This window comes from Anthonomus grandis, chromosome 2 (assembly GCF_022605725.1).
Source record: "Anthonomus grandis grandis chromosome 2, icAntGran1.3, whole genome shotgun sequence".
Lineage (NCBI taxonomy): Eukaryota > Metazoa > Arthropoda > Insecta > Coleoptera > Curculionidae > Anthonomus > Anthonomus grandis.
This window is the reverse complement of record NC_065547.1, coordinates 33,367,020-33,379,438: the sequence shown is the minus strand read 5'-3', so window position 1 is coordinate 33,379,438 and position 12,419 is coordinate 33,367,020. Positions and strand designations below refer to the sequence as shown.

The window sequence follows — 12,419 nt, the reverse complement described above, 5'->3', positions numbered from 1 at the left end:
ATCAGCGTACATGCAGAGTCATCTAGAAAAAATTATAGAGTGGGTAAACAACTGGAAAATCAAAATAAATAGTAAGAAAACAGAGGCCATTCTAATAACAAAAAAGCATGACCGCAACATCCCAAATTTGGCAATTTCGGGCACGCTGGTCCCCTCGAAATATGAGATAAAGTACCTAGGAGTATATTTTGACAAAGAAAGATATCTTCAAAACGCACATCATGAAACAAATTAATTCATACAATGGAACCATTCATGCGCTCTACTCCTTTCTCTGCAGGAGCAGTAAGCTCTCATTGAGCAATAAATTAATGGTCTATAAACAGGTTCTACGTCATAAACTGCTTTACGCCTCAAACATTTTCTGGAATACCACGAAGACGAACATCAGAAAGCTTCAGGTGTTTCAGAATAAGTGTTTGAGGATGTTCACTAGTGCACCCTTCTTCGTAAGGAATGTTGATCTGCACTCTGACTGTAAACTTGATACAATTCAAAAATACATAGTTAAAAAACATTCGAAGTTCAAGGAAAAAGTCAGAAGTGTGGACTGAGACCAAGAGAAAACTGGCCATGGAAAGGCGTATTGTGATAGTAGCCGTCGAATTCAATTATACTCACTAAAACAGCTCTTTTAATATCTAAATCGAAACCAAAGGACTGAGATCGCTCAGTCCTCTGCCCGACTCACTCAAGCTTTGTTTTCTCTGCGAGGAGTGAGGCTCGGGCTCTGGCTCCGCCCAAAGATAACTGTCAACCTTTCCCCGAAGCCTAATTACTCTTTCCTATCTTTAAATAAGTTATAAATCCTTTAATCCAACCTCAGCACCCAGATGCTACAGAGAAAAGAAGTATAGGAGCCAAAAGTACCGGCAAGAGCAATAACAGCTAGTCAGGAAGAAACTAGTGTAACAAAGGAAGATCTATTTGATAGGCAGATGCAATTTATAAATATAGAGAACATCTTCAGATGCCTAGAATGTCTATATGTCACTTCTTTACCGAACATTACAATCTGCAGAACTTTAAGAAGAATATCCACAGATACCTTCGTAGCACTGTGGCTACTCATGATTGTCTTTTTTAATTGACTGAATATTTCGTTATAGTACTTAATTCATTTTCTTTAAGAGTGGCCTAATTGAAACAGTTATGAACTCGCAAACTTCACTCTGCTAAAAATAAAAATGATAAATAATTAATTACTCACTTTTCTCTTTTAAGAATTAATTAATTAAAAAGGTTTTAATTAAAAAAAACTATCCACTCATAATGTTAATGAGTATTTATAAATTAAAACCTTATTAATATTTCAATGAATGATTTTTTTTTCTGGTAATTAAAATAGAGGTTTACTCAATATTTTTTTTAGGTCATTCTGTTACTTTTATTTAAAACTGATTTAATTATAACAAGTTTTTGGCTTAAAAACTTAAAAAAAAAAATAAATATTTGAAAAAAAAATAATTACTCAATAATTCCTTTAACTAAGAATTCTCAATTAATTGTTTCGTCTTTTTAATTCACTTAATATATTTTACAGTTGTTAATTAATTTTTCGTAAGGCTGGCCTCATTAACGTCGTTAAACAGTTTAACGTCATTAAAACTTTCTTAATTAAGAGTGCTTAGTTATTGTTTTTTTTTCCTAATGATTACAATAGTTGTTGAGTTATGAGTCAAATATGACTCAATTGACTTTTACTTTTTTATTTAATTAAGTAAAAAAAAATGAAAACTGACTTCATTAAAACAGGTCTTGGCTTTAAAACTTGGTTAAAAAAACTGATTTAAAAAAAAATCTATAATTTTTCAACTAAGATTACTCAGTAAATGGATTAATTAAAATAGTTACTGACGCACTATACATTTTCGTTCTTAAGTCATTAAGTTAATTTCTTTTTAATTAAGACTTTCTTAATTAAAATGAATAAAATGATAAATTAACTTATTAAGAATCGATATAGCTCTTTAAAAAATTAGTCAGTAATTGTTTTAATTAAAGTTGCTCAGTTAATATTTTTTCATGTTTTTTTTTATTTGTATAATTAAAAAAAAACTTAATTAATTAAATGACTCACTTTTTTTTTCTTAAATATTTTTTTTTAATTAAGAAAAGTGATACTGATTTGATTATAAACTATTCAGTGATTTTTTATTATTTAAAAAAAAAACTCACTCAATAATTTCTTCAAGATTACTTAATTAATTTATAATTTCTTAAATTAAAACCGACTTAATTAAAGTAGGCTTTTAATAAAATTAATTAAAATTATGTTCCAGTCATGTTCAGACTTTACGATACGGACGGCAATGGCTACCTGGACAAAAACGAAGTGGACTGCATAGTGAATCAAATGATGACAGTGGCGGAGTATTTAGGATGGGACGTATCCGAACTAAAACCGGTAAAATAAATTAAAATTTATTAAAAAAAAAATTAACAATAATCTCACAAAATAGATCCTTCAAGACATGATGGTCGAAATCGACTTCAACAAAGACGGTTTGGTCTCCTTAGAAGAATGGAAACGCGGTGGCTTAACCACGATTCCCTTATTGGTCCTTCTCGGTCTAGACTCTAACGTAAAAGAGGATGGAAAACATTTATGGAGACTAAAACACTTTAGCAGACCCGCGTATTGCAACTTATGTCTGAACATGCTGGTCGGGTTGGGTAAGAAAGGACTTTGTTGCACCTGTAAGTATTATCGATATCTCTTTTTAACATGTTGAACTATTTTTTTCCCTTTCTTTTTCTATAGTTTGTAAATATACGGTGCATGAGAGATGTGTGAGCAGAGCCCCGGCTAGTTGCATAGCGACTTACGTGAAGAGTAAAAAATCCTCTCAGACGTTACTGCATCACTGGGTGGAGGGAAATTGTCACGGGAAGTGTGGCAGGTGTCGGAAACCTGTTAAGGCGGGCGTTACGGGGTTGCATTGTAGATGGTGCCAGATTACGGTGAGTTGAAATTAACTGATTTTTGTAAAAATGTTGCAGAAAGGATAAATACTTACTATTTGCAAGTTTGTTAAAGTTTTCCGTCAAAAAACGTTTTCAATAAGATAATAATATTCAGCAGATTCATATACATCAGAATTCATATACATTATAACATTATAAAATAACAACTACTTAACTGCTAAAAATACCCAATGCACAATGGTATTTTAAAAATACTGTGTGTGCATTTCCTGTCTATCCAAATTAATTAATTGAAATAAAAACAATTTTTATGAAAATAATATATAAACAAAAGTGATTCAAAAATTAACAATAAAATAGAATTAAATTAGGGGAAAGAAAGGGAAAAAGAGGAAAAAGAAGAAACAGCGCTGTGTATCATACTAACCAAGTGACGTTATCGTTTAATATCCAGTCGTGGATTTGTTTAGTTATTTCTGAGTTCTACGGGAAGTTAATTATAGATTTTTGCTGAGATATATGTTAAATTTTTTTGACATTTAGTTTTTGTGGTTTTTGGGATAGTTACATTCTTATTTAAAGCTTGTCTAGTGTTCTGATTTTCAGATATGAAATGCAAGTAGTGCGGACAAAAGCTTAACCACTGCTTTTAAGTAAATTTGATTTACTTGCAATAATATAGCTTCTCTAAATTAAATATCCGAGGAATACAATTTTGTCAAAGATTACCTTTAGAACATATTTTTGGGTAATCATAAGAGGTTTCAGGATGGTCTTATTTGTTTTGCTCCATGATGTTATGCAGTAGTTTATAATTGATTCAGCCAAAACTTGAGAAATGGTCGTAAGGATCTTTTTTTGCATAATTTCTCTTAATAGACGAAATTTATAAATAAGTTTCCGAACTCGAGTGGAAATATACTCAACATGGTGGTGCCACTTTAGATTTTCATCCAAAATAACACCTAAATATTTAATCTTGGTCTGCCTTTTTATTTGCTGGGTGCAAGAATATTCAGTTATGCTACAGTCGTTTTCGTGTAATGTTATCTCTTTTAATGTGCTAGATGTTCTTGAATCTACAGAAAAGCATAAGAAGCTTGACTTTTCTGAGTTTGGTGTTATATAATTTAAACCAAGTTTTAATTTTTTTCATGGAAGACTCCGCCTTCTCAGATTAAGGAAAGTCTTATCATTCCAAGACTTTTCCTTAATCATTATTGCGATATCAATAATGATATTGACATTGATATATTTATAATTGTTTTAAGTATAAAAAAAATCGATAAGATAGGCTAAAAGACCGGATGATCAGCTTCCTCTATCAACACCAGAACACCCGATCATTGACTACGAAATAGTAAGTTCCTAATTCGTTTATTAAAAACTTTTGGTTGAACAGCTAGAGAAATCCGTTGATCCATTTTGTAATTTATTAATATATGTCGACACATTATATGAAAAGGATGTTTTAAGTATTTTTTTAGTTCTATTAGATCTTGACATAGCCAGAAGAATGAAAATTAACCATTCCCATTGCCTTTACATTAGAACAAATGAAATAAACTTTAGAAGTCCTATTTTAAAATGTATCTCTTATCAAAAATAAATAATAAAAAATAGCTAAAATAATAAAACTAAAAACAAAAGAAAATTTAAAAAGCCTATTTTTTAAAACTATTTTTTCTCTATAATTTAACCTCTTGTAATTTGATGCAAAACTGTAGACACAGTTTTAAAAAATCGATTTTTTTTACACTACTTGCGATAGCTGTAGCTTGAAGGGGGTACATTTTAGGACCCATGTTTATAGGAAAAAAAAGTGTTATTTTGACCTCAAGAATACGCCCTTAAAATATATGTAGTGAATTTTGAAACACCCTGTATGACAGAAATAACAGGGGACCTAAAACAGTTCCCTGAGGTACTTCATATTCGTTTATTAGTAACTCTGACACACTGTTTTTAAACCTGACTTTTTGCGACCTGTTTTGGAAGTAAGATTTAAACCACATTAAAACTTTATGTTTGACACCCATCTTTTCCAATTTCTTTAACAGATTAACTCTATTTACAGTCTGGAATGCTCTCTTAAAATCGAGAAACACAGCCAGAACAAAGTTGCCCTTATCCAGTTCTTTCAAGAAGGTATCGCAAATATTAATTACAGCAGATTCACATGAGTGACGCTCACGAAAACCTAATTGATATATCACGAAAATATCGTTAAAATGACAGTATTTTTGTAGTTGTTCTTTCACAGCAAGTTCTAACACTTCTAGCACTTTCTCATAAACCTCCACGGTATTTATCGGTCTAAACTCATTGGGAGAAATAGTATTTTGTAGTTTTGGTGCAGGGATTATTGTTGACACTTTCCAAGCCTGTGGAAACACTCCGCTTGAGAGTGATGTATTTACTATATTTAAAAGTCGATTTCCAGCCACACTACTTACGTCACACAAAACCTTTTTTGAAATTCCATTTTCTTCGCCTCCGACATTCTTCATGTTTTTCAGAATTATCTTTAATTGAGCTAGGGATATTTCTTTTAAAATTTGAGAACCCCGGATATTGAATATAAGGGGGATTGACAAAGGTGTCATAAGAGAGAGAATAGTTTGGAATACTATTGATAATATCAATAATACTATTTATAAAATATTTATTCAACTTTGTTGCAATTTGTAATTCATTTGAAATCATTTGGTCATCAAATTTAATTTCGTTTGGTAATAAAATATGTTTTCCAGGAAGTAACTTTTTCAGGTTTTTCCACATTATACGCGGTTTTTGTTTATTTTTATCAATAACTTCTCTAAAATATTTATCTTTTATTTTTTTCCCTCTATACTCCATTATCTTTTTCGACAACAGCCCTAACATATAAATTATCTCTTAAACTCATTCTCTCACGGATATCAAACGTAATCCAATCTTTTTGCAAATATTTCTGTTTTAGAACGATGGTTTTATTTGGGCACATAGAATTTAATATATTTGTGATACTATCAACAAAAATATTTGCCAAAATATTCACAACCGCGCTATTATTTGTCCATTTTGTATCATAAACATAATCATGGAGTTGGTTTAAATTGTAGCTCTTCATACAGTCCTACAACCGAGAGAACCGTAACAACGGCTGAGGGGGCAGAGGCGAATTGTGTATGAAATTGGGCTGCCTCAGTGGCGGGCGATTTTATTTTTAATTTGATAATATAATTTTTTTAATTAGAATAAATATGATAAATTCATGTAAAACAGTTAAAAATGGACTAATAATTTACACAATGATTAGGTAAAAATAATATGAAACTTATAATAAGGTTATACAAGAAGTTCGTTTTTAAATTAAATATTTATAAAGTTTAAATGGCATATTAAGAGTCAAAAATTGTATCTAGTAAAATTATATTTATATAAAAGGATATATCATATACAATTGTACACTATCGCCCATAAGTAGAGCAACGCCCTAAAATTGCAAACAAAATTAATAGTTCACCCATTACCAAAGAACTAATAGTGCATTTGGAAACTTCAATTAATTACTCAGTTGACGTATTTTGTCGATTTATTCCATAAAGTTTTATAGTGTCTTTTTGGCAGATTTGAAAAAAGGCTTTGAAAAAACTTTTTTCTGTGTGGTTTTAGGTAAAAATGACTGATTTTCATTCAAAGAGCGGTAAAAAATACAGTCCAATCGCGATAACGTCAATTAAATAAAACATACCTCCTGAATATATTTAATATTTGTAAATTTGTCACAAATTTGGTTTGGGATTAATAATTTTTGCTGATAAATTTAAATTTGAATTTCTATCCGAATTAAATAATTTAAGTAAAATTTCACTGTTTTTCCTTTACCATTTTCAGTCATAAAAAGAGAATATTTAAGGCAGTATTTGGCCTATTCACTGACTTGTAACAATTAACATTTTAAATCAACAAATTACCAGATTGTAATATAAAACAGAATTAGCCATTTTTTCCCTATGGATTTTATTTTTTAAAGTAAAAATTAGCTGTCCTATTTTTGTCACTCTTGACTTGTTTTCTAGTTTTGCCAAGTCAATCTAGAACCCTGACATGTATGTGCCAGATTAATAAAGATTAACTCTGTCCACCACACATCCCATATGTACTAGCAATAGGTTTTAAACCGGTTCTTGGTCGACGTTTTCTAAAAAATTAAATAAAATCATATATTAAACAAAAATTAAGTAAATAATAATGCAAATAAATACGTAAGGCTTGTATATAATTTTCTTTGTCGCTTTCTTCGTCAAGTTTCACTATCATCCTTACCACCAGCATTCGTAATAATAAGTTGTTCGACTTCCTCCATTACTTGATCAGTCTCCCAGAATTTATTTTCAATCTCCATGACATGTTTGCAACAGTTTGCCCAGTGTAAAAGAGTTATAGACTCAATTCCGTCCTGGACTAACTGTGCCAAATTACCCGTTGTATTGTGAGATCGAATATAGTTTTTCAGTTGCGCTCCAACCAATTCGATCGGATTTAATTCGCACATGTATGGAGGTGTGCGAAGAGCAACATGCCCATGGGTCCGAATTATTCGGTCCACAACATAGTTTTTTTCATCATTGGGGGGCTTGTTTCGTTGAATTATTTCAAATAATTCCCATTTTCGTGCAGCTGGGTCGTGTTGAATTCCTTAAATGAATAATAATTAATTTAGCACTTATAAAAAATATAATATTTATGGAATTTAAAAATTACCATTCTTGGTGAGCCATTCTGTCATATCCTTTTTAATAGATGATTTGGTTGGTACTTTGTTTTCTTGAACTGAGTGGTAGGGTGCATTGTCCAGTATAATTACCGAATTTTGAGGAATATTCGGCAACAATTTTTCTTCTAACCACTTAGTAAAATTGGCTTTATTCATTTGGGCATGATAGTCGCCACTAGCTTGACCCGCTTTAAAAACAAGACCAGCGTTGGGTACAAAGCCACTTTGAGATCCGGCGTGAACAATTACTAATCGACCTGAAAATAGAAGTAAGAAGGAGAAAAACATCTAACTTTTAAATAAAATTATTTGCCGCTGATTCATATTTATTCAAATTTAACTTTATATCGTAAGTTGTGATAAGAAGCAGTAAATAGGGAGAATTTAAAATATTCTTTAAAAATTTTATATTACCTTGAAAATTATGGAGAAATAAAAAAAAATTAACAGTATTCTGAATACGTTTCAGTACAATTTTTAAAATGAGCACACAAATATGCTTACCATTTGCTCTAATATTGCTAACAACATCAAAAACTTCATTGCTTTACCAACATTTTCCGAAAGTTAAGTTATTATCCACCCATGTTTAGTCAAGGTACACAATATTTCTTCCGTCTTCCCTATATTTTCTAATTGCTCTTATATATTTATAGCGCCAATGAAGAATAGCAGGTCGCTCCACCAAGATTTTTCTTTTATTTTGACACTTTCTAAAGTAAAATCCGTTGGCCTTCAAAAGCTTTCTCTGCTATACGGGAAATTCATAATTTTTCGTAACTTAATAACTAATTTACTAACAGTGGGAACCATCTTAAGCTCTAAATAAAAATTGTTGATTGTGCGTCTTATAATTGGAAAGTCGCCAAAATCCCTTAAGAGACAGATTCGAGATTTTTTATTAGGTGGGGAAGAAAGCATCTGATCTGGGTGTTCTGCCTGTCGTTTCATATCTTCTTTATGAATTTGACTTACTCTATCTTTAGAAACTCCAGTATACAGAGCAACTCGATCAATCTTTCTTTTAAGAGGCAATTTAAATGCGTTGGCTAGAGCTTCTTCATCGCAAACCCTATAAACACTTGCTTTTATCTCCCTGGATTGACCGCTTAATGCCTGTCTATGTAAGAATTGGTTTCTTTCCATAATGAATAATTGAAAGTAAAATAAAAATTACTTTAAAATTCTAGAAATAAATATACTATTTTACTTATAAAAATCGTATTTGGTAGCTTAATACATACTTACTTTATTTTCCGCTAAATGCGTAATCAAGGAAAATAAAATATCTAATGTCTTTAACAAAAAAAAAACAACCCACAATAACCAATAATAGAAAAAAAATCGCAAATGACAAGAACAACAACAATAACAATAACAAGAGCAACAACAACAAATAACAGTTAAATATAATCGCAAATTAATAAACGCCGAAATCGCAAAATCGTCCAAAATCTCTACGCGCGCCTATGGCAAGATAACCAGACAAGGAGTCTTTAAACCTAAAATATAGAAATGTATCGCGTGCCAAACAACCATTGTAGGTCACGTGTATGGCTGGACGAATCAGGAGACAGATACGAAACGTCGCCGCTCGGGGCCCGCCTTTACTGAGCACCTGCAAGATCATCTGTGCGGTCTGTTGCCAGCTGAGACACTTTTTCGGGTAATGAAAGAATTATGATGCTGGTGATTTTCGCCTTCGCTGCATAAATCATGTAGATTACGTTTGAGTATTAAGTATAATTTTTAATACAAACTGCGTTTTGGTGAAGTGTTATAAAATATGTAATTTTAAGTTAGAAAAAAGTAAGAATAAATATATAAGACATATTAGTATAATAAATTATGAGAAGAAGTGGCAACGTTGCAAAAACGAAAATATTTTTTTGCCGCATTCTTTCCGCGAGGGTTCTTTCAGTTGTAGCACTGTACATCTACGATTAATAATCACATCACGGTTTTCATTTATTTTAAGAGCAGGATGTATGTACAGCCAGAATACAATGATCACTTATCTTGGGTGTTGAATGACAAAGTCGCATTATTGGTTACTTAATCTGGTATAATTGGTTAATATAATCAATTAATGTATGACTTCTATCTGTGATACGAGTAGGGGAGTCAACAATTTGAGAAAAACCTTTTGAGTATATGGAAGATAGAATTTTTTCACCATAAAACGAAGATTTAAGTAAATTAAAATTAAAGTCTCCTACAGTAATGTTGACACCCTCAAACGCACTAACCTGATCAAGATAATCATTAAAAAAGTCCACAAACTTTGCATTTTCAGTTTGAGGTGGATGATATAAAACAGTACAAAGATATTTGACTTGATTCCAGCGATAGACATCATACATAATTTTGAACACACTGTATATATCTTAATTTACATTTGAGATTACCCCTTATTAATGCCATGACTCCTCCAGTTCTTTTGTTATCTGTCAAGCATTGTTCAATATGGTAACCATCGACATTCAACTCACACAAATCAATATCTGCACAAACATGAGTTTCGGATAAAAGCAAAAGCTGTGGCTGCCAATCACTTACAAATACATTAATATTATCTTTCTTATTTAAGTATCCTTGGCAATTAAAATATATAACACTTGAACCTAAGATTTCAGAATCTAATTGCTATTTAATAAATTTACCCTTTTAAATATTTTCGATTCTTTTAAGAGTTTCACAATTAGTTTTATCCCAAACTACATGATTAATATTAAGAGACAAGTCATATTTTTTATTCGACAACATACAATTTGACCAATAACAATTACGATTTAATAAGAGTACTATTGTTAGAGTACATCTAAAAAAAACACACACAAAATCAATCGCCGCCGCTGGGTTTTCTCAAAAGTACCCCATCGGCATTTTTGGAATCGAGAGAAGAAATGCAGGGCATGGGAGGGGGAGCGGACACTGGAACGACAGATGTTTTAGGAGATCACTTCACTTATCGACCGGGGTGCGATTCGGTTTGGTTTCGTAAAGACTTTAGACGTAGTATTAATTAATTAAAATTAAATTAAAATAAGTATGGTTTGCAACTTATTATAATCCGGTATTTTTTTTTAACATTTTAAACATTATACGTGTTGATGTAAGAGTCCGGTGTTTGAGTTATTGGCTCTGACGAATATTTATAAAACCAGTGGCATAATTCTTATTATTTAAAAAAATATTAGACTGTTTCTAACACTATTACATTCTTTACTATCATGATTTTCACTACATTTTGGACATACTTTGTTTTGTGTGCAGTCGTTACTAACATGACCATATTGACAACACTTGTAACACATAATTATGCCATATTCATCGAACACAGGACAGCGATTCCATCCTATATTTATTCTTTCTCTTTCTATAATCAAACTGTATGTATTTTCATCCACCTCAAATATTAAATTAAATCTATTTCTAACAATATTTATTCGCCGTATTACCTTCATATTCAAATTTTTTGAACTATGATTTAAATCATTTTGCTTAATTACCGTTGTTATTATATCACTGTCACTATTCACATTTTCATTTTCATTTATACCTACCACTTTAATACGTCTTTGTAACAATTTGGGTCTATCAACACTATAGCTTTCACCAAGTTTACTTTGGATTTCCGATTAGATGTTGGTAATTTCTTTTTCCGTGCCACAGTTTAAGATTTTTCCATGCCCAGTGTTACTCCGATTCCGATGTCTGTTGGATTTACTTTTGTTTTTAAACCTTTTTTTTATTTTTTCAGTATCCTTTGAAATCGCGCCCTTCTGATTAACAACTAAGACCTTACTTTAAGTTACCGATGCATATGATGCTTTCTCAGACACCCGTTTCTCAACAATATTATTTTTTAATTGCATACTTCTTAAATATGAAATTTCTTCTTTAAGGCTGATGTTTTCAGCCAAAAGTGTATAAACTTTTTCATTAAGTGCATTCGTTTTACCGACCTATAGCTCTAAGGCAGTGGCGGCTTTTGGGGTAGAGCCACAGTGCCATGGCTCTACCTAATAAACGTTGAAAATTAAAAAAAATAATTTATTTTTTAAATTTTACTTCAGTTCAAAAAATATCTGTATATTAATATTTAATACCAATTATAAAATTAAAATACTGGAACGCAGCCAGTGCAAGATTCCGCAAATTTCGCTAATGCGAAATCGAAGTCGTAGTTGTCGCGCTAGGCCCCGTCACAGATTACCTAAACCAGATGCGAAAGCTTGCGTCGGCACCTTTCAAGTTCGTAACCCAACCCACAGTATAAAGAACAAGATCTAGTTTATGTTCGGTGCCCAACCCAAGCGGCGTACAAAGGCGCGGCTCCAGCCAAAGCAAGGCCTTTACCGGTAGCGGATGATTTCCACCATTGGTCATAGACTTTCTTTATTTTTTAACACGCATTTTTTTTGCACCAGTTAGTTGTTCAGTTTAAAAAAAAAACTATCTATTAATAAATATTTATTTTATTATAAATGGTTAAGAATTCGATTTTTTTTATTAGTTTTCTCCGATTTTTTTAAAGATTTCAAATCTCTGTTAGCATACTTTAAAGCATAAAGTATTCTAAGTCTTATAAATAACTTTACAATATATAATCGAGGGAAATTATTACAGGGATGATTAAATTTTATTAAACTCATAACGTTTAAATATTTATGAGAAATGCCAGGTCTAGTAGATATTTGATCAAACATTGAAATAATTTTTTTTT

General features: G+C 31.3%; 1 protein-coding gene across 5 annotated transcripts in view; it reads left to right on the top strand.

The window, feature by feature from the left end:
- Positions 1–12,419, top strand: part of LOC126733494 (diacylglycerol kinase 1) — a 390,145-nt gene that overhangs the window by 266,314 nt on the left and 111,412 nt on the right. For all 5 annotated transcript variants that reach the window (XM_050436806.1, XM_050436805.1, XM_050436807.1 and 2 more), the window contains 3 exons: positions 2,283–2,407; positions 2,463–2,700; positions 2,765–2,964. In XM_050436806.1, coding sequence (XP_050292763.1) covers positions 2,283–2,407; positions 2,463–2,700; positions 2,765–2,964 — 563 coding nt within the window. The remainder of the gene's footprint in view (positions 1–2,282; positions 2,408–2,462; positions 2,701–2,764; positions 2,965–12,419) is intronic.